The sequence below is a fragment of the Enhydra lutris genome, unplaced genomic scaffold (genome assembly GCF_002288905.1).
Source record: "Enhydra lutris kenyoni isolate GAN:26980312 unplaced genomic scaffold, ASM228890v2 scaffoldscaffold13, whole genome shotgun sequence".
NCBI classification, from domain to species: Eukaryota; Metazoa; Chordata; class Mammalia; order Carnivora; family Mustelidae; genus Enhydra; species Enhydra lutris.
In genome coordinates, this window is record NW_019154097.1 from 27,636,507 (window position 1) to 27,662,853 (window position 26,347).

The following is a 26,347-nucleotide window of genomic DNA, read 5'->3' on the forward strand; positions in this document are numbered from 1 at the left end:
TGGGATCGAGCTGCGCATCGGGCTCTGCTTAGTGAGGAGCCTGCTTCCCCCTCTCTCTCTGCCTGCCTTTCTGCCTATTTGTGATCTGTCAAATAAATAAATAAAATCTAAAAAAAAAATTTATTTATAAATTTTATATTATTTATATAAATAAAAATTTATTTATAAATAAAATAAAATAAAATTTAAGACTCTATTCTTTTTCTACATTAATTTCAAGAATGAGGCAAAGGCAGCCGGCCAGGAACTTTTGCAGAACAAGTGAGAGTGAGGTTCCCCCAAAGTGCTCCCAACTGTGGGGTAGGACTAGGGTAGCGGGGGGGGGGGGGTGGAGGTCAGGCCAATCACACAGGGCTTTGTCTTTGAGCTGTGCTGACACTTTGGGCAACAGGCCCTGTACCTCTCCAATGCCTCCCGGGACTCTCCCTGCCTGGGATCTCTGGAGTGGGAGTTAGAAAGGCCTTTGGAAAGACTTATAGGACAACTCTGCTTTTTAGAGTGCCAAAAAAGGAAACCAAAGCCCAGGGAGTTGCCATGGGCTTACGCAGGGCCATGTACAACTGAAGGCCACGAGCAGAAGGGTGTAGAGTGACCCAGTCAGATGTAAAGGAAATAGCCTGGTAGTGAAAAAGGAACTGAATGAAAGGGAAAATAAGGACATAATAGTGCTTTGAACCACAGCTTTATAAATACTTGTGGCTTTAACCTGCCCAGGAGGTAGATAAGCATGTTGCCTTTAGTTTGTCCTCAAATTCAACCTCTCACAAGAGGTTAAGGAACACACCCAAGGTTGGAATTGACACTCAGACCTCCCGACTTCCTGGCTTTGGAGCTGGGAGTTCAGCCTCCACCTCCCTTGTCTATCAGGAAAAACATCTGGGTTATAATGCTTGAGGATGGGATATCAAGGGGAAGTGGTGGAAGTTTGGTTCTTTAAGAAACTTTGAGCAAGACTGCCTAAAACCCAGCCAGAAGGCCCCTCCCATGGCCTGAGTCACAAGGCTCAAACATTTCTTCACTTCTCCTATCCTAGACACTTCCCTTGTATGACCTTTAGGAAAAGCTATTTGTCTGAGATGTTAGATGGGGAGAGAGGTAAGACTTCAAAATGCGTGAACGCAGACAGGTAAGAGGGCCTTTCCTTTACACAGTCATCTCTGCCTCATTGAATGTGACTCCCCAGCCACACTGGTGAATGCCTACTTAAAGCAAAGAGAGAGATGCAGGGAGGACCACAAGAAGAACAAGCAAAGGGAAGTCATCTTTAAAGGCCAAAAGGTTATATAAAACATAATAAAATACAACTGTTTCCTTTAAAATTTTTAATGGCCAGGAAATGGTATAGAATATCTGCCAAGTCACATAAATTAACTTTTTTGTTAAGTTTGTGATCCCGGAAAGAACACTCTATCGGTCGATGCAAACTGCATGGGAATTTCACCAGTGGTTGTCTGGGCATGTGACTGAGTGTGGGCCACGGAGCCATCTTTACATGGTCCAGAAAAAAACGCGGCTGCCATGTTCGGCAGGCTTCAGCTCCCCTTCGGTCTCAGGGTTGGGCTCTGGTCTTGCTCTTGAGTGATAGGGATTCTCCGGTAAAGGTCGATCTGTTTTCACTTTGGTGACCTGTGAGGGGCGAAGAGGACAGAAGCAAGGCTGAGGTCAGGTGGAACAGTCTAAGACCAAGAACGTACTTCCCAGCATTTCCTCTCTGGTCCTGCTGTCCCAATTAACCCTCTTTTTTCAAACCCTGGCAAACCATATTTAGACTCATTTGACCTTTGAACGAGCATTTAAGAAAGCCTTCTCTGGGGCGTTCCATGTGGTAGAATTTTCAGAAATAGTAGGGAACAAGACACACACTGTCCTCGAGGGAGCCAGACAAGAAAATCAGCCAAGACTTCCTAACCAAATTATCACAACTGAGGCAGGAACTAAATGCTGACACTTAGGATTTAGAGCAAGGACTGTGCACATGTCACCCATCCTGAAGGCTGGGGGCTGGATGATTTCAGAGCGGGTAACCTTTAGCATCATCTTAAAGGATGCCCATGAGCCAGGCAGAAAGATTAGCAGGAGAAAGACATTCCAGGTAATCAGTTTGTGTGTACACAGAGAGGCATATCTTTAGAACGGCAAAGCAAAGGCTGCATGAATAGTGGTGGGAAAAGACGCACCTACGCAAGCGCCCGCTGGAAACGATACTGAGCACCTTATTCCATTTCATTCTCAAACTCCCATGAGATCATCTCACAGAGGTTCCCTGTGGCCACCTGCCTACCAGTGGGAAAACTAGTCCTCGAAGCCAGATCTGCCTACTCCAAAGCTTGTGCTTTTAAATAACATTTTAAATAACATACTACACTGGTTGACAAGGGCCTGACAGTGAAGGGTACCGGACGATGTGCAAAGTGTTTGAATTTGACCCCAGTGGTAACAGGTGCATGGAAGCAGGGAAGCAGGGAAGCAGGGAAGCAGTTCAAGCACATGTGCAGGCTGGAAGGTACGGAAGCTAGATCAGAGAGGGGCAGGATCAGAACTGAGAGAGCCAAGCCAACAGGCCTGGCAGCTCGCTGGAGCACTACACGATGGTAACAGGAGCGAGATGGAAGGTGGTCACATCCACATCAGCCCTGATGGTCACAAAATCTCCATCAGAAACCCACCGGCAATTGTTCTCACTTTAAAGATGAGGAAACACACAGAGAAATGGAAAGACAAGGCCACAGTTATTAACAATGTTGTTATGTAGTGGTCTGATCTTCAAGCCACTCCCTATGATATGACTGATGAATCTTCCCATTTGCACAAATTCAAAAACCATTTACTGTGAATGGAGCTTTCAGGAACACAACAGCACAATTATTACTAAAACCACACTGTGAGACATTATCTGTAGTTCACAGGTGAGGACCAGGGAGGCTAACCCGCCCGTGATCAAGATACACGCTCCGTGTCAGAGTTGGAGCAGGGACCCAAGCCTTCTGTCTACAGGTCCAGAGTAGCTGTTTGCTTGTTTTTTAGAACAGTGTTCTCCTCTCTCCACCACAGAGATCACTAATGGTTCCTTATTGCTTGACAGAGTTCCTCCAAATGCCTCCACCTGGCATGTGAAGCTCCTTTCAGGAATTCAAGATATGTATGAAATAAATCTAAAAACATGTTTCTTAAATTTCAAGTAATGAACAGACCCCTTAAAAGGACAGATTATTGTGGCAAGAACAAGAAAACAACTTCCTCTTCTGAATCATATGGAAAGAGAAAAGGAGCAGAAGCATGTGGTCAAACTAACTGCTGGTTTACAACCTTGGGCAGTCTACCCAATGCTCAATTTCCCATCTCTTGATGGGACTACTGGCTGACAGTGCTATTAGGATACTACACAGTCAGGTGCCTGATGCTTTGCGGGTGCTCCGTAAGTTATTGTCAATGTTAGCCTTCCCAGGACGGTGGAATTATGGGGGAGAGAGAGCAACTGGTTAGGAAGGTTGGAAACCTGAAACAACATTGACATCGAAGCTGAGGGCAGAAGAGTGAGTAGAAACTGGCCAGGGGCACAAAGGGGAGAAAGGCAACCCAGTGGAAGCAGAATGCAGAAGTGAATGCAGCTAAAAGTTAGGCTTTATCCAGCTGGTCATGACGTTTCTAAAAAAAGATTATTGGATTCTGATTTTAAGTATGACTAAAACTGATAATCCTCTTAAAGAAATAAACTTTTGAAAACAAGACAGTATTTTGTAGGTTTTTAAAAACATTAACACAAAGGTTCAGGAATCAATATGCTTTCTTAACAGCATGGTTTGTTAATTCTCCTTTGATTAGAGACAGAAATGAGAAAAGGCTGTTTTCACTGGTAAATGTGTAGGTCCCACCACCTTCCAACAGAGTTATCCACGATTTAAGTGATCTGTGCAGGGCAGCAAAAGAAGATATCGGAGATCCTCAATCCGGACAAAAGCAAAACAAAGTTGCTGACGCGCTCGCCTGCTCACGACGCCAAGCTGAAGGCCCGACTACCCACAGACACTATACATGAAGGGAAGGGAACAAGGGTGAACTGTGGACCTATGCGCCAGGCATTAGGCTGGAAGTTCACAAAAGCTCTTGAGCTTAATCCTCACAGAAAACTAGGGATGAATACTGGTCCTATTTCGGAGATGTGGTAGGACAGGAAACAGTCACCAATCTGCTCAGGATCCCACAGTGACTCAGTAGTACTATCTTCCTCCAGTCAAACCCGAGTTTTCCCTGCCATCCTGCCACCTATCTGTCCCAGAGGTAATGGAGGACAATGAGGCTAAAGAAGCGGGAGTAGGTCAGGGCATCTGGGTGGTGCAGTTGGTTAAGTGTCTGACTCTTGATTTGGGCTCAGGTCATAATCTCAGCATCATGAGATCAAACCCTGTGTGAGAATCCGGAGATTCTCTTCTCCCTCTGCTCCACACCCCGCCCCCTCTCTCAAAAACAAAACAAAACAAAAAAACAAAACAGCAGCAGCAGGGTAAGTCAGATCACACAGGCTCTTGTAAGCTAGAATACTACAAGCAAGGGCAAGCCCCCGAAAAGTTTTAAAAAGAAAGTGATATTTATTTTCTATACAGATCATGTGAAGATGTAATGATAGCCTAAATTCTTCAATTTCAGGTAATACAAGGTCTTCTAAAATCTGAACAGGACCACCCTCCCCTCCCAGATATTTGCAAACCTAAGTTAAGAACTCCTGTTCAAGATGTGGGGACAGTGAGAGGACTCAAAATCATCCAGGAGATGCTTACCTATAGGAACTGATGATTTTTTATAAAGGGAGAAAGGGACATGAAGAAAAAAGACATCGAGGTTTCTGATGTTTCAAGAGATGGTGGTGTCATGACTGAGATAGGAAATACAGAACAGAGTAAGAAAACGTGCTTTTTAAACTACAGGGATACACTTAAAAATCTCAGGTACTGATAAATCTGGCCTGTAGAATCCGGCATACCTTGGTCCTATTTCCTCTCTGAATTCCAGGGTAACTTCAATGCTTTCTAATTGCCAGTGCCCCTAACATTGTGTCTTTCCTCATCTCCTCCCTTCTGTTCTCCAATTAGCTAATTAAACAAAAACAAATCTGCACATGCTGGACAATCTATTTAAAGAAATATTTTTATTAAACTCCTGGATTGTGTATAATCACTCCCTCATTAACCTTTTCTGACCGCCCCTCCAGGAGGAGACTTTTTACCTTGGACAGCTCTCCCAGGTCAGGTCGCACCCATCCCAGCTTGTCCAGCACACACTCGTCAAACTTGGCCTGTTGTTTGCGGCAGCGACGAAATAGCTGCAGGCCAGAATAGTCGATGCAGGTCCAATAGTCTGTAAAAGGCTCCGCACAGTGAAGCTTTATCTGCCTGGAAAAGAGGGCTAGGTTAGGGATAGCTCCTTGCAAAATAATGAAAAACAGAAAAGTAGGGAAAAAGTAAGCACCGACCTCAAAAGCACAGCCTTGCTTTCTGAAAGGTAGGAGAGCAGATGCTCTTACCTCACTTACAGACAATCTGGAGATCCTCAGATTGAGAACCAATAAGTAGAAAAAGATTTCTGAGGAAGAAGACCTCATTTATTTATGCAGCAAAACTAAATGAGTTGAAATGTGAAGACTGTGGTCTGAGGCACATATATTTTACACAGAACACTCCTCACTTAGGGTCTACGTGTTCTTTCCTTTAGATCCAATTCTAAAGATGATCAGTTTAGCAAACTTGGAAGAGGCAGCATAATCTGAGACAGGCACGCTGACAGAAGGCAGCGGTGAGACAATGGCAAAGGAAGAGACAGAATTGTAAAAGACAAATACACAAACCAACAAGCGGAAGATCCTGAAGCATCAGTGCGGAGGCAAACCACCTTACGCTCCTCACAGTTCAGAGCCCTCGCTCTAGTAATGCACTGAACAGAAACAGATTAATCTGTCATTTAAAAAGTTAAATTACATTTGGTGGTCTCTGTTAAGAAGCAAGGCAGCATGTAATTCATTTAGTGGCCACCAAAAATGGCTGAAGAAAAGGTAACTTCTGTGTGTAAGAGATAAGCTTCAATTATTTTGCAAAACTCCCTTCTCTCACCATTCAGCCTTGCTGGTAATCCAATAAATGCCAATTCAAAGAAGAATAAAATGCCATTATTTTAAGTAAAAGCCTTACATGAGGCACTGGAAGAAATGCACAGCACTCTCCTTCCCCTAAGGGAATCATGACTAGAAAGTGCTAGCTTGCTGTACTCTAAGAATCTAGCTACACTCAACACGGGAATCTTACTTCACACAGCTCAGGAAGAACCTCAGAGATGGGATGGAGGAAATACACAGTGAAAAAGCTGCTTTCCATTCTTGCTGGGTTTCCCTCCTAGGAAGCAACCAATGTACCCAGCTTCTTACATACCTTTCCAGGAATTCTAGTGTAACCTGGGGGTGGCAGGGTGTGCACAGGAAAGAAGGAAGACCAGCAAAGCCATATGGAGCTCTTCTGAACGGCCCCTAGCCTCACTGAACAGGATGCCCACAGTACACAAAACCGCACCCCCCTCCACTGAGAATCAGGCTGGTAGCCGGCTACTGTTTCCAATGCCAGTTTTTTAATTCCTCCAGCATGGGACAGCGGAAGAGCTGCTAGCATTACTGGAGTCTTCAGTCTCTTCTGCTACCCTGGTACCCACACCCAACTATTACCTCCTAATGCCTACAAAGAGCAACTTCAGCATGGAGGCAGCAACTCTCATGGAGGCAGCTGGGCACCTCGGGAGCTTGTGAAATCCAAACACTGTCCACTTAAAAGTACTACCTCTAGGCCAAAGCAGAAATTGTCTTCCAAAGTTCTCTTAGAAAAATTTAAAAAGTAAACACGTAAACTAGTTGGCAATCAAACCAATGCAGATTCAAGCAAGAATAAAATATCATTTTGCACCTATCAAATACTTAAATAATACACAATACCGGTAAGGCAAAAAAAGATACAGTGCTGAAGGCAGCATAAAGTGACCCAACTTTTAAGAAAATGACGACTATAGTCCAAGAGCCATAAATAATATTCAAAGCCTTTTTATAGCATAATCTCACTACTGAGAAATTTATGCCACGGAATTAATTAAAAAGAGAAAAAGAGCTACACACAAAGGTAACCACTGCAGATTTATCTAAAACAATCAAAAACCGGGGGAAAAATGATGTTTAATAACAGGAATTGGTCAGGCAAATTAGGTTGGTTTACCCGCTGGTGGAATATTATATAGCCATTAAAAATGATGGTCATGGGGCGCCTGGGTGGCTCAGTGGGTTAAAGCCTCTGCCTTCAGCTCAGGTCATGATCCCAGGGTCCTGGGATCGAGCCCCACATCGGGCTCTCTGCTCGGCAGGGAACCCGCTTCCTCCTCTCTCTCTCTGCCTGCCTCGCTGCCTACCTGTGATCTCTATCTGTCAAAAAAAAAAAACAAAAAAAAACTTTATAAAAAAAAAAAAAAATGGGGGCACCTGGGTGGCTCAGTGGGTTAAGCCGCTGCCTTCGGCTCGGGTCATGATCTCAGGGTCCTGGGATCGAGCCCTGCATCGGGCTCTCTGCTCAGCAGGAAGCCTGCTTCCCTTCCTCTCTCTCTGCCTTCCTCTCTGCCTACTTGTGATCTCTCTCTGTCAAATAAGTAAATAAAATCTTAAAAAAAAAAAAAAAAAAAAAAAAATGATGGTCATGAAGACAATCCAGCAATGGCAAAGAATGCTCCCAATAGTTTCAGGGAAAAATGAATTTTAAGTCACACACTACTACGACTCTAACCACAAAAATATCTTCGCATATGGACAAAGACAGCAGAACCAAGAAAGAAAGAAAGTAGCTATTATGTGAAGGAAATTTGATTCTTCCCTCTCCCGTCATTATAGTGGACATCTGTGGGTTTTGCCTAGCCAGCAGTCAGTCCCCATTCTTCTGTAACATCCTTCTAATTTCCCTTTGGGGAACAATCCCTCCCTATCTCTCAGCAGAGTGGTTTAGCTGAATCTAAGTCTACTCCCCACTTTAGGCCTGACCAAGCACAGCATTTTATCTCCTGAAACACACCTGATTCAAAGATATGCATATGAAATCAAGCAGCCAGGCCAATGAGACTTGGTCCCGGGAGCCCTGCTCACACCACTGGACAACTGGCACGGCTGGTCTACGTGTACTAGGCAAGCAGCACAGCGGTGTGGAGTGGCTGGTGGCCACTTCTGCTACAGCAAGCAAAGAGTCTCTCTGAAAATGAACCTGACAGAGAAAAACAGAACTAAGAGACTGGGGGAGGAGAAGCGAGGCAAAAAGATACGAAGTAGTTATGAAATTATGCAAGCCCTTTGATTCCAGCCCTGCCCAATCCCAGTCCTATTCCTGGGCTTTACAGCTACGCAAGCCAATTCCCTTCAAGTAGAGTTTCGGTCCCTTTTAAGACAGTCTGTCAAAACATTTCTCTACAATTACAATCTGGATTTTTTTTTACTTACAGTATCAAGCACAATGGCCTACTTAATACCTTGACTCTGTACCCACTTTTCACTCCACGGTAACTGAGTGTTCTGTAGTAACAGCAATCTAGTGAATTCCTGTTAGCAAGCAGTGAGCTGAGTTGTTATTACGTACTTCTACAAATTTTTCCTAACAATCCTATATAAGATAACGTAGTATTCTATAATTTGGAAATTAACATTCACAGATATTAAAGAACACACCAAATAATAAAAACAAATAACAAAAATAACTGCATCACTTACTGTAGGCTTTTTGGGTCTATCAGATTTCAAGGTCTTGCATTTCCTACCAAAACTCTTCCTTCACTTAATGTTCACCGGGATACAGACACCTACATGTTTCAGCCCTGCAGCACTGATGTGAAAGACTGTTACCTGAAGAAGTCCAGAGCACACTTGTTGACGAGCCTGCCTTCCTCTAAACACCGCCTGGGGTCTTTTTCTTCCCAGCGGCAGAGCATGAACTCCTTGTTGGGCTTATCACACTGAACTCCATAGTGATGGGCGGCAGCTTTGAGCACTGAAGAACTGACTTTCACCTGGAGAAAGGACAGCAGGAGACAGACCACAGACCTGTGACCAGGATATCACTTCCTCATCTTCACCTCCTGCCACTCAAAACAGAGGAAATACAGGTAGCACTGATCTACCTCCACCACGAAAATTAGACAGGGGCTCCCATAATAATCCCTTGTGATCTCCACTGCTTTAGAAATCGCAAGGCTCTTTCACACGCATGATGTTCTATATACCTTCAGAGTCATCTCATTGGGTTGACATTACTCTCCCCATTTAAGACATAAGGAAATGGCAGCCCTAACAGAACCCTTACCTCTCTGAAAGCAGAGTTCTGAAGGATGATGGAGGGCCCTAACTCTGGGGAGCCTTGATGAGTCTCCTTTTCAGGAATAAAAGTGATAGAACAGATAAATTTCCCAGAAGACTACAGAATCACAGAGGATGAGTCCGGAAAGGATCAGTTAGAGGGCATCTAGTCCAGAAAGTTATTACTAATAATAAAGCACTAAAATTTTTCAATTTTTTACAATTACAGACTATATCCAAGGTAGCCACCCCATAACTATGTCGATCTCTCACTTGCCTCCCAGGACACTTTCCTGAGAAAGCGTAGTTACAGCTCACTCACAGGGGACTGCACACAGACCAAGGTCCCTCTAACTGGGCCCATACCACAACATTTCCATTACTAGAACTTAGAACGTTTGCTGTCTGGGAGGACCACCCTCCTCATCATTCCTCCGTTTCAAAGTCACTTCCGTTATTCTTTCAGAAGAACCCCTTTGTCCAATAATTTGCATTGGAACTGCACGAAGTTTAGTCATGTATTATATCAGAGGGAACAAGCATGTTTACAGTATCGGGTCTCTGTTCAAATTTTATCTCCTCAGAGGATCTTTTTCTACTGACCTCATAAGAGCTATCATCAGCAGTCACTCTGTGTGTGACCACTAGAATATAAGCTCCAAGAGGGTAGGGATTTTTTTCAACAGAGAGCTGAGACTAAAGATGTCAATTCTCCCTAAATGGAACTATAATTAAATGTCATGTTGACCGTGGCTCACCAAGCACCCCAAATAGTGTCCAGCACAAGTAGCTGATGAGTGCTCACTGCGTGCCAGGGACGGGGACCCAACACTCACAGAAGAGACAAGACTACATGAATTATGCCTTCTCACCAAAATAAAGTATGCCCCCCCTCTTCTTCAGGTCATTCTTACGCTCTTTGGTTAAAACCAGAGCTTCAGTCATATAGGAACCTTGCACATTTCTTGTTTAATTTCAGAGTATTTTAACATTTTTCATATATTTAATAGGATTTTTTTTCTATTAGATTTTCAAATTCGTTACTGCTTGTTTGTACACTGTATCTCCTCTCTAGCCAGATCTTTCTGAACTCAGCTCTGATACAAAACTAATGACAATTAAGAGGAAAAACTCCCATTTATAAGTAAAAACTACCGCCCTTCCTCTCTGATATTTGTATCTTTTTTTTTTCCTTTTCCCCTATCTTATTGCTTTGACTAAACTCTAGGATAATACAGATGAACAGCAATGGCAGTAGGCACACTCCGGCCTCTTTCTAGACTTTAAAGCACAGTTTGGTTCAACTTTGTCACTGTTGTCTGGGCTACAGTTCTTCGGATATTCCTCAGTAAGGAAGTTTCCTTCTAATCTGAACTGGCTTTGCTTTACTGTTCTTTCTGGAAAGACTGAAAATTTCAGGTTTTTTTTTTTTTCATTAATCTGTAAGTATAGAGCACTAACAGATTTTCCAAAACTCTCCCATTATAGATAGAATAAAATCTAGTCTGCCATAGTGTATTATGCTGTAAGATATTACTGGATTTGATTTGTAAATATTTACTAAGGATTCTTATGTAAGAATAACGTTATAATTATTTTTATGCTAAAAATTTTATAAATTTGATTTATGTTTTAAAGATTTATTTATTTTAGAGAGAGAGAGTGCACATGGAGGGGAGGGGCAGGGAGAGTCTCAAGCAGACTCCCTACTGAGTGCGGAGCCCCACAGGGCTCCATCTTACAACCCTGAGATCATGACCTGAGCTGAAACTGAATCAGATGCTTAACTGAATGTAACACCCAGGCGCCCCTATAATTTTATTTTTTATGAATTTCACATAGCTTAGGTTAAATTATTAATACAATAAATGGCAAGGAAAGATGAAGAGAGTAATTCATCTACACACTACAGGAAGAGGAGAACAAAGTTAGGACGATGTCTACTAATATTACACTTGCTATAATTATCAAAGCAAAGACAAACTTATGATAAAAGTCTGCATGACAACTCTAATAAGTTTAAAAATCTCTAAGATTTTGTATTACAATTTTTTATAGTAAGAGTTTATTTAGGTTAATTGAGGGGAATACTCTTGTTTGCTGTATTACCTGTAAAGAGCTGAGAGAATAAAAATCAAGACAGGGGCATATAGGTGGCCTAGTCGATTAGGTACCCGACTCTTGATCTTGGCTCAGGTCGTGATCTCAGGATTGTGGGATCGAACCCCATGTCAGGCCCTGCACTGGACGCAGAGCCTGCCTGGCATTCTCTCTCCCTCTCCATCTGCCCCTCTTCCGTGCATACATGCACTCGTGCTCCCTCTCTTAAAAAAAAAAGAAAAATTGGGGCACCTGGGTGGCTCAGTGGGTTAAGCCTCTGCCTTCGGCTCAGGTCATGATCTCAGGGTCCTGGGATCAAGCCCCACATCGGGCTCTCTGCTCAGCAGGAAGACTGCTCCCCCCCGCCCCCACTGCCTGCCTCTCTGCCTACTTGTGGTCTCTCTCTGTGTCAAATAAATAAATAAAATCTTAAAAAAAAAAATCAAGATTCAAATTTTAAAAAACTTAATATATTTAAAAAATTAAGTCAGTTATATTTACTTCCTTGACAAATGCCTTAAAGACTTTTCAAATGCCTTCACAGCTATCGTGCCCAAAAAAGTTACGGCATTCTTTGCCTGACTTTCCTACCAATGTAGAGGTCTTTTCAAAATCCAGGCACACCCATGTTGTTGAGCATATAAAATATGCTCTGTCACAGGAAAATAAAACAGAATAGCCACTCACCGAATCTCTTTCCTGGGGAAAGAGATGTACTCAAGACGACACAGCAGGTCAGTGGCAACTGCAGAACTGGAATTCACACACCGTGACCTTCAGTCAGTCCTTTCTGTCTTACCTTACCTTCACTGAGGTGGCAAAGGACTTTGGATGCCACGATCTCCCCTCACCTGCTTCTTCACGAAGACTGATGAGTTCCAACAGAAACAGCATCTTTTCACAGCTGCTTACTGTGAATACCCTCTCAAATTCATTCAGCTCCCTTTGTCTCAAAGAACACAGAGTTCCAGCATCTTCCTCATTTACCCTCATGACAGCCTCCCCATACAGCAGGTCTATACAATCTGCAGGTGTGGAAAGGGAGGCAGAAAAAGTCTTAAAATCTACAACCTATCTTCCAGTCCGGCTCTCTTCCTTAAACCATGTCTGCACCTCTTTCTACAGTCTTTAATTTATGCTGTGCCTTCCATTTTACTTAATTTGTGGAAAATGGGGAATAACTGTCCTTATTTGATAGGACTATTGAGGATTTCAATGAGTTAACACATATAAAAATATTAAGAACAGTGCCTAGCACATCATAAATATTAGCTATTATTTCTGCTCAAAACTGTCAATGTGTACAAGGAGTTTCCAGCCTAAGCTTCTGAATGCTTCTTCCACAGGGATGTGTTATAACTCCAAAGAAAACGAGGTCCAAAATGTATTTAATTTGTCTATCAAATCTGCTCCCTCTGGCTTCCTCAGCCCCATTGTCAGGTCACAAATCTGACAGACTCCTCAACCTTTTCTGCCTGATACCTAAGTCACTGCTGCATCTGATCACTTCCAGATACATCTGTTTTTTTCCGTTCTGTGAGCAGTCCCCAATTATGCTGAGGTCATTAACAGCCTCCTCATTATTTCAACAGCCACTAAAACTAATCTTGCTTTTTTTTTTTTCCTCTCTTCAATCCATTCTTCACAGAGCTGCCAGAAGGATCTTCCTAAAAGACAATTCTTATCATACTCCATTAAAACAAATTAGCAACAAAGCCCTGGAAGGATTCAGGCTTAACAGCAGAACAGAGCCTAAACTTTTTATGGGGTATTTAAAGCCTCTGGATCCAGCCTTCTCACCCAAGATGCTTCCAAAAAGGGACTTGTTGCTGTCTCAGAACACTGAACTCATGGTCCCCAGAACTCATCAGTGGAGCCCTGCATTTTCCCATCTCCTTACCTTCGCTCAGATCTAACCCTCACTTAAAGCCCATTTCTCCATCTCGGCCTATAAATGCTATTCTTCAAATACCATTTAGCCAAGTCTCACATTATGCCCGAGAAGTGCTTTCTCTCTTCCCTTTACAGCCTCAAAGAAGTATAGCGCTGGAATCATTTCATCTTACAAATAAAATAACTCTGTCTGCAAATACTCCAAGTGACTAATCAAGGTAACCAAGCAGTCAGGCCTGGAATTTAGATCCAACTTTAAACGCTGCTCTCTTCTCTTAAACTACGTCTGCTCCTCTTCCATAGCATTTAATCACTCTTTGTCTTGTATTTTAGTTATTTATGTAATTATCTGTATTTCAATTCAACTGTATAAACACTAACGGCAAATTTATTCCAGATACAGAATATCTGCAGAAGTAGAACCTCGGGTGTTTGCTGAATCAAATTAAAGTTCCCATGAAAAATCCAGCAGTCTCAGGCTAACCCAGCTTCACTGTGGGACAAGAAACCAAAGACTGAATACTGGAGGCCACCACTTAATAAATGTCACTTTAACGTCCCTGAGCATAGCAAAAAGCCCTTCATCTGCGAAAAACAATAGCTGCCATTCTCACAGGCACCTAAGATTAAGTGAAGTCATGAAAGTAAAACCCTTAACTTCTGGGATATAACTTCTGGCACATCACTTTTAGTGTTGCCCTCCTTCTCCTTTTATGCAGCCTAGTTTTTCTACTATCCAGGCCTGCCATGACACTCTTCTGCCTTAAAACCTTCCACCTCTCCCCACCACCTCACTTATAAAATAAGTCTGGCCTTGTAGAAGCTGCTTCCCAGTCCTACCAGTCTGACGTACCTATCTCCAGGTTTAGCAACAACTGAGCTTCCCACAACCCTAGAATCACATCAAAGAGCACTTGTCTCCCAGACACAAAACATCCTGCTAAGCCTTCTCACTCCCTTCAGCTTTTGCCTGCAATACAAGAGTTTAAAGGGATGGGTGTTAAACTCAGACCTGGATTCACAGTCCAGCTCCGCCACTTACTAAACTATATGACCTTGGGCAAATGACTTCTACTCCCAAGGCCTGTTTTCTCACCTTTCACACGAAGAAACCAAGAATACCCTAGATCATAGTGCTGCTGGCAGAATGTGATGAATTAATGGATGTAAAGTAATTAACTGGCATCCTGCCTGACATCTAGACAAGATGTGGCTGTATTGCCAATAATTTGTACATACTGTCTTGTCTCCACTTCATAGCACAAATTTCACTGTACTGTAACTGCCTCTTTATGTCTGTCTTCCTGTTAGATTACAAGCTCCATGAGAACAGGGACCATACCTCTTATTCTCCGGTGTGTATGTATACGGCAATTTTTCAATGATATCCTCCTAAATAAATGAGTGCCTTAAGTGTCCTATAACCAAACACCCTCCCAGGGCTGTTAGCAACTCCACTCTCCAGTATCATCTCCTCTTGCTGCTTCCTTTGCCTAGTTCCACTCCAACACGGTAAGGATGAGGCCACCTGCAAGCGACTGTCTCTCTCGCTCGGCTGCGAGCACCCGGGGATGCATATTCCCTTCGCGGAAAGGGTTAAGTATTACGTGCCATTAAAGTAAGTAAAGTGGCCCTGGCTGGTGCTTAAGAAAAAGTACCACTATTATTCACGTAAATGACAAGTAGATCGTTGGGGGTCAGGGTGGGCTTGGAGAGGAAAGCGCTACAGAGCCACTGCATGATGGGCTTGGGGTGAGGCGATTCCCGGAGGTGAGGAGGGGGCGTCCGGGAAGCGACCTGTGTTTGTGTTGGGGGGCACTGCGTGGGGGAAGCCGGGGCCCACAGTCTAGTGAGACGAAGCAGGGCTGGGCCCAGGCCCGAAAAGTTGCAGCCCTATGCCCCGCTTGCCTGGCTTCCGAACGAGCCTCACCTCCTGCACTTTCAGATCCTCCAGAGTAGGCAGCTCCACTATCCCCGGCATGATGGCGGCAGCCCCAAACCCGAGGAGGCGCCTGCAGCCGCGTCGCCCCCGTCTCCTTGAATTCCCCTTTCGACCGCCAAGGGCCACCTCACGCCTGCGCCTGCGCAGCCGGCCACGCAGGCGCACTGCTCTGCCCAACCGCGAGCCACAGAGCGTGCGCAGTGTGTGGAAGGTTGGCAGGCGCAGGCAGGCGCTGGGGGCGGGGCTTTGCTTAGGCCCCGCCCATCTTGGTTGTCATAGTGAGACGGGACGCACTGAGACTCCGCGATCCCAAGGGCTGGAGGCTAGAGGCTGGCGCCATGGAGTACACAGGAAGCCAATATATTGGGGAATATGTAGACGGGAGGTAAGAGCCTCATCTGATTCACTGTGTCTTGAGTATTTGTGATTGGGAAAAGACGGCTGCCTTTTCGCATTTGCCAAGGGCTTTGTACCAGACACTTTCACAAACTTTATTCCTTTTAACCTTCAGGACAACCCTTCACGTAGGCTTGTTTATTCCCATTTTACAGTTCAGGAAAATGAGACCCAGTGAAGTAAAGTGTCTTGCTCAAGGACACATATCTAATAAGCAGCAGAGCTGAGGTATATTCATTCCATATATACTTATGTGTTTGCTATCTGCCAGTTTTAGATATGGGGATAAAAATATTAAAAATGTCAAGCAAGATCCTTACTGTCATGGAAGTTACAGTCTAGTTGGTGTATTGCCAATAAACAAAGAAATGAAAAGATAATTTCAGATAGTGGCTTTGCCCAAATCTTCCCCTTCTCACAGCAACCCCATGAGATGGGTATTATCCTCATTTTGCAGATGGGAAAAGTGAGGCTCAGAGTAACTGTGTAGCTTACTCAAAGTACTAGTTGGTGTTGGGCAGATCAGGGATCACAACCCAGGTCTGACTCGAAAGCTCATGTGTTTTCTTCTATGGAGCCCTGCTACTGAGCTCCTACAGAGGACACATCCAGTTGGTGCAGTCCTTGAAGGCTTTTGGAGGAGAAAATATTTGAGATGGGCCCTGAAGGTTAGGTGGGATTTAGGTGGGTAGAGATGCAAGGTGAAGAATGTTTCCAGGCAGAGGGAAGAGCATGGGCAATAGTTCAGAGGATTTACAAGTGGAAGAGCAGGCAGTTAGTTCAGTGTGACTGGAGGGTTGGATGTATCTGGAGGAGAATGAGAGCCAGAGCTGGAAGGGTGGGTCTATGTTCTGGCATAGAGAGATCTGAGTACTGTGCATAATTTTATGGGTGGGGAGCCGCTGATAGATAGATTGTTGGTAGGGCTGGGCATTAGGAAATCTAATTTATTTAATTTCTGTATCCCTCTTCATAGTTCATACACTATGTACTCAGTAAATGTTGGCTGAATGAATGAATGAATGAATGAATGAAATTTGAGATATGATAAGTGTATCCTCACTATGGATTGGAGTCTTTATATCTTTGTTCTTTTAAACTACTTTTAATTTATAATGAAGGCTTTTGCCTTGAGCAAATAAAAGAAAAATGGAAGGAAAGACAAGAGAGAGGAAGACAAGGGAGAGAAGGAGAGAGGGAAGCAGAGTAGAGATGGGGAGATCAAGTCAGAGCCCATGGTTGTCCTAGTAAAAGGCAGCAGGACCCTGGACCAAAGCAGAAGCAGGGGGGCTGCAGGAAAGAAAGATGTAGAAGTTTGGGAATTTTCATTGCCAGGACTTGGCAACTAACTGATAGGTTCCCAGTCCCACTCAGAGACTGCCTCCAGTCCCAGCTCAGTGCCTAGCTCTAGGCTTTGAACCTGGATGATTCTGATACCATTTGTGGGAACTGAGAACTCTGAGGAGGGTCCACTTTGGAGGAAAAGAGGATGAATTTCATTTGGGGTGAGCTGGAGATGTCTGTAGAAGGTTTGAGCACTGATATCCAGTTTGCAGTTTAAAAAAAGGGAGCAGCGTCTAATCTCTGAGAAGGGTTTTGCTGGAGACAGAAATGGTAGATGTGATTTCAAGTAAACACATAAAGGAGAAAAGGCATTCTCTTACCTCTCATGTCTTGCAGGAGAATAAACACAACAGTGAACACAATAGAACTCTTACTCTATTTGAGGCATTCTGCTATTGTTTCATAGCTATTATTTCATCTAATTGTCTCAATTAAGAAGAGGAGTGTTGTCATTATCCCCATTTTACAGATGAGAAACTCAGGTTCAGAGAGGCAAAGGAACTGGGCCAAAGTCACACAGGCACGGAGGTGGCCTGTGCTCAGGTTTGGTGGCTGTAGGTCTGCATTGCTCAGAACTTGTTCCACAATGTCTGACCACAACGCTCTTCTGCTCGGGGCCTGTGCCCCAGTGGCATCTTCCTTCATCCCCTCGGTCAGTTCCCTTCACTCCTTATGCAGTAGCTGTTTACAAGACACCTGTTTACACAGAATCATGATTCTAAGAACTGAGGATACCAAGGTCTTCCTCTCCAGACCTTTAATTAAATAGGGAATATGAGAAATACAATTCCAATGCACGGCAGAAAGTGCTAAGCATCCCACAGACGTACAAACAAAAGCCTAAAGAAGTTCAGAGTTAGAGGAGATGACTTCTAGCCAGCAGGGGACGAACAGGGAAGGAATACAGGAATGAAGAAATGGAGGAAAGGATACTTCTTCAGCACTTACCAGATGTCGGCCCCTTTACTAGGAAAATCATTATACATTATTTGGGTTGATCTTGGGCATTAATCTCAGCCACTTCACACATGAAGTAAGTGGTCAGCTGGTCAACCTGGGTTTCCTTGGCCTGGGCTCCTGTAGAGGCCTACTTCCCCCTGCATGGCAATTCCCACATATTCTGCAATTGCTTAATTGTGTCCCCCACTAGACCATGAATCCCCTTGATGGCAGGGATGGCATATGCCTTGATCACTGCTGTGACCTTGTTGTACCCAGCAGACCAGACTCAGCATGTGTGGTAGGTGTTGATATGTAGTAGATGCTCTGTAAAGATTTGTTGGAAAAAAGGAAGGAGGGAAGGAAGGAAGGAAGGAAGGAAGGAAGGAAGGAAGGAAGGAAGGAAAAAAAAAAAGGTTTAAGAAAGTCTCCAAGATAATACATCTAGGAAATGGTGAAGTACGATTCAAACCTATGTCCCCTGTCTGAATTTCATCCTTTTCCCATTACCTACAAGTGGTGTAAAGGGCAGGGGTGGGCTGGTCATGGGGGACAGGGAGGACACAAAACCAGCTGCCAGGAAAACTGGCCCGAGTCTCTGCTTCCCAGTGTTTGCTGTGTGGCTTTGGGCACATCCCTCCCCTCTCTGGGCCTACCAAGGGCTGTGTTATGGGATGTGAGAACCCCAGGACAGCCTCCAGGTGAGGGCGAAGACAAACCAACAAAACTCTGTGCCCCATCCCCCACCATCAACAACACATACCCTCTCATTTTTGAGTTTTTGAGGGAACCAAAAATGTTGTTTTCTAAGAGAATATTACTGGGACAGTAACCCCTGAGGGCCCTGAGAATGAGGTTCCCACTTGCTCTCCTGTTGCCTGCCTGCTCTGACCCTCCGGCTCTGCACAGTCCGCTGATTTCCCTTTGTCCTTGCAGGATGGAGGGCGACGCTGAGTACATCCTCCCTACTGAAACGAAATATGTCGGGGAAATGAAGGACGGCATGTTTCATGGTCAAGGAACCCTGTACTTCCCCAGCGGGAGCCGCTATGATGCCATTTGGGAAAAGGGACTGGTCGTGAAGGTGATTAGCCTGAGGAGGGGAGGCTGCAGAGGGCAAAACCTTGGACGGGAAGAGCCCCCACTACAGAGCACCCTGATCTGTCCATCTGGCGCCCTCCTCCTTCCATTCCCTCTGCTCCCCTCCACCCGATCTCCCAGAGCTCTGGAATCCACTCCTCTGGATCCGGAAGGGCCCCTGGAGAGGCCACGATGAGTTTGAAGCCTAGTGTATCACTAACTGAGTGACCTTGGGCCCATGACTTCCCCTATAAACTGGGGACAATAGTTGTATCTCATATTGCTGCTGTAACAAATTACTATAAACTCGGTGCCTTCAAACAATAGAAATTTATTACCTTACAGTTCTGGAAGCCAAAAGTCTAAAATAAGTCAGCCATGCTGCATTCCTTCCAGAAGCTGTAGGGGAGATCCATTTCCTTACCTTTGCCATCTTCCAGAAGTTTCCTGCATTCCTTGGCTGGTGGCCATGCCTCAATCTAACCTCTGCTTCTATCATCACATCCCCTTCTCTCTGCTTTTGTCGTCATCTTGCCCTTCATCCCTCTGACCCCCTTGCTTCCCTCTTACAAGGACCCTTGTGATTATATTGGGCCCACCCAGGTAATTCAGGAAAATCTCCCCATTTCAAGATCTGTCAGTTAATCACATCCGCAAAGGACCTTTTGCCGGATGAGGTTAACATTTTTACGGGCTCCAGCAAGTAGAGGTGGATATCTTAGGGGGACCGTTATTCCGCCTGCCCCAACACCGGCCACCACCTGGGGCAGTTGTGAGTGTAAATGAGGTGATCTCTCTAAGCACTGTGCTCAGTGCTTAGTACCCAGTGCTCAGTACCCAGCATCCAGCAGGCACTTAGTGTTAGGTCTTAGTACTACTTCCACAACCACTGCTGCTCTCATGACAAGTCCTCTAACCCATCTAATCCCACCTGGGACTTGTGGACCATGCATACAATTCAGGGGGTCAGTGGAAACTACCGCCCCCCCCGGCTTTATATGCCAAAATTTCTGTGTATCTGTGGTTTTCTCTGGGGAAAGACCTATGGCTGTCATCCATTTCGCTAATGCCCACCTTTGAAATGTTAAGGAACATTCCTTGTTTTACCGCTTGGAGAGTCTGAGCCCCAGGAAGGGGATGTGACTTACCCAAGGTCACACAGTGAATTAATAGTATCGGAATTTCCACCTACGCTTCCTGATGCCCAAGCCAATGCGACCTCTACATCCTGGGGATTCCTTCAGCCCTGGGGCAGCAGGGGCAGAATGTACATGTTTGGACAAAGGGCTGTGACCAGTGGCTGTGACTGTTTTAGCTAGCTCTGCGCTAAACGCTTTGCCGGTGCACTGTCTCATCAAATCAACCCCGTAAAATATATACCATTAGGAGGCAGTTTTACAAATGAGGAAACCGAGGGCTGGGTCATCTGCCCCGCATCGTGCAGAGAGTGGCCACAGAGCCCAGCACTATAGCCGTTCCTTCTAATCATCACAGCCCCAGTAGCTGGGTTAGCTCTCACGGCTCCTCTTGGCGATGAGAAGGTGAGAAAGCCACCTCTTGCCATGACACCCGTCCTCCTTGGCAGAAGGGCTTCCTCACCCCTGCGCGCATGCTCCATTTCTTCCAGGGCACGTACACCTTCTCGGACGGGCTGCAGTATGAGGCAGAGCACTGGCATTACTGCGACAGCTGCGATCGCAGGTTTTACACCGAGATCTGCCATGGCTTGAAGCCTGCAGGTACCGGGGCACCCTCCCTTTCCTTCACACCCAGACCGGGAGGGAAACAAAAGGCAGCCTCATGTAAGGGGCCACGGCCCCTTGAAGTCCCCCTCAGATGTCCGCCGTCCCAGCTCCGTGCCTTGGTTTCTCTCCTGCAAAAGGGGTTCCGTAGCATCATCCAGCTGACAAGTGTGTGGTTAGTAAGCTCATGCAGGCAGAGTGTTTCCAGCAGGTCTGGCATGCAGGAGGTGCATGGCCCATCTCGGCTATCCTTGTCACTAGTACCTGCTGTTGCACGGAAACTAAGCAGCACCGACGGAGCGGGTGCCCCGTGCACCAGGCTCCGGCCGAGGCTCTGTGTGCTGCCGGTCTCACAGAATCTCCAGACAACCTCGCCATGCCCGCCTTTCTGGTCCCATGTGGCAGAGGAGGAAACTGAGGCTCCAGACTCCAGACCTGCTTCCTGGGGGTAGAGCTCCCCAGGGGGCCCAGGTCTTCCTTTCTGTGTCCCCTGTATCAACAGAAACCATGTTCCATCGTGGAGGGTGACGTGCGGGCCCAGACTCTGGATTCGGAGAGCAGCCACAGAAGGGGCTCATGCGTTTCCAGCTTGTGTGCGGTCAGCTACACCCCAGGGGCATAGTGGTTGGCCCAGCCGAGACGATACATCCGAAATGACAAATGGGAAAATGACTGTGCAAACCATAAACATAAATCCTAACTTATGACATGATGTGGTGGAGTTGACCAAGCCTGGAGCTAGAAGGTCTGGGTTTGAGTCCTCAATTCCCTCTCAGTAGCAGGATGAGCCTGGGCAAGTCAGCTTCCATGAGGGCAGAAGGCTCCAGAAGGCACCCAGGATGGAGTCAGGCAGTCCTGAGCTCAAACGCTGGTTGTGTCACTTTGAATCAGAGAGTTGACCCGGTGAACCTTCTCTCCCTTTGTCTCCTTTGTCAGCTCCTCTTCCCCCTAGTTTTTAATTTGGGGGTTCCCAGAGCTCTCTGGCCTCAAGCCCTCTTCTGTAACATTCTGTCCCTCTCCCTAAACAAGCTGATTCACCTCTAAGAGTTCATTTATACCATCAGCTTCCAAATGGAGATCAAAATTCCTGAGCCCCAGGTTCCTGCAGCCAGCTTCCCCAACACCCCAGTTTGGCACCCCTTACCTTGTCTGCACGGAACTCATTCCCTTCAACCCCCAGGGATTGTATCCTCAGAGACTGTCACCCCCAGAGACTGTCACCCCATCCACCTGGATGGGCCGAGTCCTGCCTTCTTCTTTCCCTGTGCACAAGCAACCATCTATCTGGTCCTGTGGATTCTTTTTTTTTTTTTTTTTTAAGATATTATTTATTTATTTGACAGACAGACAGAGATCACAAGTAGGCAGAGAGGAAGGCAGAGAGAGAAGGGGAAACAGACTCCCCGCCAAGCAGAGAGCCTGATGCAGAGCTCGATCCCAGGACCCTGAGATCATGACCCGAGCTGAAGGCAGAGGCTTAACCCACTGAGCCACCCAGGCGCCCCTGGTCCTGTGGATTCTACGTCTTAAATATATTCCTTCATGCGTTCATTGAATAATTGTTGACTGAGGCCCCCTATGTGCCATACCGGGCTTCCTTCACCCTCTCTGGTGCTGCTGTGTCCCAGACCTCCATCCTCTCCCCTGTATTACCTAGTCTCCTGAGATCTAGGTTTGACTCGCTCTGGGCCATTCTGCACTCCGTGGGCACTCTCGTCTTTGCAGAACATGACTCTGATTGTCACTGTCCTCCACCCCCACCCCTGTTACCTACCCTTCAGTGCCTCTCCGCTCCTCTCATGAGAAGGTTCCAGATTTTTAAAATGACTTTCATTCTCTGGCTCCTGTGGCTGAGCCTACCCTCAGCCCACACCACCTGCCCTTCTGGGATTTTCTCTCCTCCCTCGCTGTGCTGGCTCTATCTCTAGACCTTGAAAAGACCACGCTCTTTCCTGCTCTTCCCTCTGCTGGGATGCTCTACCCGCCCATTTCACCCAAATAACTCCTTCCCAGCCTGCAGGTCTCAGCATCACGTCCCTTTGTCTGGGACCCCTTCCCTGAATTCCCAGATGAGGCAAGGTCTCCCTGTGGCATCCCATGGAGCGGCCAGAGCTCGTCCACAGAGCTCTGTCCTGAGTGCACAGCATCCCTCTTCCCACGCCAACTGCGTTCCATGAGGGCGGGGGCTCTTTCTTCGTCACTGCTGTGTCCCCAGTGTCTGGCACATTTCTTGGCACCGAGTCAGTGCTCAGTAAACAATGACACAGGGAGGATAATACTGACATCACAGCAGGGGAGATGAGGTGTGGGCGTTAAGGTCATGACATTGGATTTCCTGAGCACCTACTCTGTGTCAGACACTAGCTGGGCCCCAGGGGGACCGTGTCTGCCTTCAAGGAGCCGCCAGTCTAGGTCCCACTTGAGAACCTTGTCTGTGGCCCCTCCTGGGTTAGTTATGACAGGGCCTGGGCTCTGTCACGGGCTCCTCACCCCCAACGGAAGCCCATAGGCAAAGAGAGAGCCCCTGGCCTCAGGCCTTCAGCTGTCACGTGGCGGCTGGTTTTGTCAAAGGTGGGGCTCTGCCAGGCTCATGGGCAGCGCGGTGGTCTTCCCTGCATCCTTCCTTCTGCTCTGGTGCCTCCCAACGCGGCAACTTCATCCTATGTATCCACTGCCTTCCCAAGGCCTGAGGCACTTGGCAGAGCCCAGCAGCTGGGCTGAAGGTTAACTTCAGCCTCAGGAACAGCGAGAAGCTAAAGCAGCCCCTTCTGCTCCTCTCCGTCTCTGAGATGGCACAGGCAGGAGGCTCTGGGGAGAGAATGGCTGGGAAGCGCTTGGCATGGAGTGAGAGCTCAGTCACCATATGCATGTGGTGTCAGTAACCAACAGAGGAGCACCTGTGTGCAGGACAGGGCCCTGCGCCGTGACCAGGGTGCTCGGGGCGCATCCAGCTCTCAGTCCAGAGGACGGGGAATTACAGGAAACGCAAGAGCCCGAGAAGTTATTTATTCCAACCTCGTCCCCCTCACTCAGGCCTCAGCATTCCAAGATACACAACACCCAGGACAGTGTGACCAACACCTCTCAAGCTCCCAGGGGTTCCAACGTCAGCAGCCTGATGTGCAGGTTTCATGGCTGGGTGCCCTGCTGCTTCCTTGCTGGAGAGTCTGGGGCGAGTTACTTGACCTCTCTGAGCCTCAGTTCTCTCATCCACAAATGGGGCCCCAGGGTTGCTGTGATCATTGAAATAGTAGGAGTCAAGCATTTAATGAATTTCTAGGCACAGGATAAACAGTCGGTAAACAGCCACCATTGTAATTTTGGTTAAGAGTCAAAGTTGATCCCTGCCCACCTGACCCGTTTCTTCCCACTGTTCTCCTTCTGCACTCCTCGGCCCCACCATGCTAGGCTTGCTGAGTGAGGCCTGAGGGCTCACGCCTCTGGGCTCACCCCCTTGCATGCCATCCCTCTTCTAGACACGTCTTTCTATCCCCATTGCAAACTGTGATGCTCCCTCATGCTCATTCTACATCCAGAACCTACACCCCTGTCATCGTGTCCCCAGAAACAGAGGATGGGGGTCAAGGGAAGAAGTTGGGGTTCTAGTCCCTAAGACCCGGTTCCCAGAGCCAGTTTCAGGAAGCTGCTGTGGGGCACTGCTCCCATCGCTTGTCCTCCGTGCTCTGAATGGGGAGCATTTTGCCACGGGGACAACCAGGCAGAAGTGGACTTCTGGGGGGCTGGGTTTTGATTTAGTCTTGGTGGTGAGTTAATTATCCATTGCATCCTTTCAAGGTATCTCTCAGCTCACCAATATGGACCCACCTCGAAAAATCCCCGAGGGCTGTTATGACTGTGGAGATGGCTTCTACAACCCGGCCACGAGGATAATCAAGGACTACAGGAATCGCTTTCTGAGAAATGCAGGTATGTCCATTCTGACATGCCGGGATGCCCGTTTTCTCCTCTCTCGCTCACACGTATCTGTGTGCATCTGTGTGCGCACACGTGCATGCATTTGATGAGAAAGAAACTTCTGATAAAAGACAAAAATTATGATCTGGATGGTTCACCGTGGGGAGTTCTCATGGCGGACGAGTCTCTGCGGGATCACAGAGTGAAGCCAAGGACTGTTGTGGTTAGTTGTGATAGCAAAGTGTAGCACTGAAAGGCTTAAACTACAGATTTCTGCATGCTCTCCTTTGGTACTTTGTAAGCAGTGACTGTGTGCCTAAACACTATGCTTGATGTAGGCAGTGAAGAAGGGCAAATGGAGACACACACCCCTTGCTCACGGAGCTTGTGTTTTGACAGAGAGCAGACAAGTACCAGAAAGGCTTGGTTGCATCGTGAGAAAAGCATAACGAAAGGGGAAAACATGGCCCTAGATGGGGGTGGGGAGAGAGGTAAAGGTGGAGAGTCCCAGGGAGGTGGGAGTGATGCTGTGGGAGCACAAAGAAAAGGTACCTCATCTGGAATTGGAAAGTCAGAGAGTTTCAAGAAGGAAATGACAGCTAAAATGAGACCCAGAGAATAATTGGGAGTGGATCACAGGGCATGGGGAGAGGTTTTTCAGAGAGGAAAGAGCACAGGTGAAGGTCAAGAAAGTGCATGATACCATGTGGTCCAAGAATGCTGGCTGGGGATCCAGAACTTCTGTTGGTAAGGGAATGCAAGCTGATCAGACTGAGACTTACAGTAACCAAACTCACAGGAGGCCAATGTACAAACAAGAACAAGATTGTTTTCGTTTAGCATGGTGATTCCTAACCTTTCTCTTTCCTAGAGTCACGGTCCCACAAGGAATAACATTAGAACTAGGCACCCTCTCCCTAGAAAAATGACCACATGTGCACAGACACAAACATACACGTTCACACTCATGCACACGCATGCACATTTTGCATATAGTCTTAAGGGGTTTCTTCTAAAGACCCAGGTCAAGAAACTGTGCTCTAAAATGAGAAGGAAACTGCCAGGGAGCCCAGGAGGCCTGGACTGGCTGATGAGAGCCTCCTCTCCCTACAGGGCCATTTACACCGTAAGTTGGTGGGGATCAGAAAGTTGCCTTTGTGATGCTGGAATCAGAGCAAAGGGGACTGTCAGCTGGTGCTATGTCTGAACGCCAGAGCAGAGAGCTCAGAGAGCCCCGACCCACGGGTGCTCCTGAGGAACATGGCCAGTGCTCACACTCCGGGTCCCCTGGCAGTTTTCTTTAATGACTTCCTGTTTCCCATTAACAGAGTAGACTGTGCAGAGCACTAATTCTTCTGGGCGTTGGTAGGCTTACTATGGAGTTTCTGGATAAGGAAACTGAAGAGATGCTGAGTTAAACAATGCTTAACCGTTTCATCTATTGAAGGGCTTCCCAGGGCCATTCACATGCTAATACACCCTGTACTTTTCCTCCCCAGCACTTATGTCAACTGTAATTAAATCTTCATTTGTGTGAGTAATTGCTGAACGTCTGTCTGTCTCTCTCTCCCCCGAGACTGTAAGATCTATGTGAGCAGGAACTCTTGTGTCTGTATCAGGTAGAGTCCAGTCAGGAAAATAGAATTT

The 26,347-nt window shown here is 46.4% G+C and overlaps 2 protein-coding genes across 4 annotated transcripts in view; one reads left to right on the plus strand and one right to left on the minus strand.

Moving 5' to 3' along the window:
* Positions 1–1,305: 1,305 nt before the first annotated feature.
* On the minus strand, positions 1,306–15,434 carry LOC111145557 (NADH:ubiquinone oxidoreductase subunit A8). Its single transcript, XM_022500487.1, has 4 exons — positions 15,273–15,434; positions 8,900–9,063; positions 5,222–5,387; positions 1,306–1,626 (listed from the first exon to the last, which is right to left on the minus strand). The coding sequence occupies exons 1-4, from the start codon at positions 15,321–15,323 to the stop codon at positions 1,489–1,491; spliced, it is 519 nt and encodes a 172-aa protein (XP_022356195.1). The 5' UTR covers positions 15,324–15,434; the 3' UTR covers positions 1,306–1,488.
* The window catches only part of LOC111145558 (MORN repeat containing 5), a 29,380-nt gene continuing 17,035 nt past the window's right edge, over positions 14,003–26,347 (plus strand). The window contains exons 1-4 of one of the 3 annotated variants that reach the window (XM_022500488.1): positions 14,003–14,960; positions 18,900–19,047; positions 20,671–20,782; positions 24,581–24,712. In XM_022500488.1, the coding sequence (XP_022356196.1) occupies positions 14,914–14,960; positions 18,900–19,047; positions 20,671–20,782; positions 24,581–24,712 (439 nt within the window). In that variant the 5' untranslated portion in view covers positions 14,003–14,913. Of the gene's footprint in view, positions 14,961–15,622; positions 15,670–18,899; positions 19,048–20,670; positions 20,783–24,580; positions 24,713–26,347 lie in introns of those variants that run through there. The other 2 variants (XM_022500489.1, XM_022500490.1) reach the window with 2 other exon arrangements.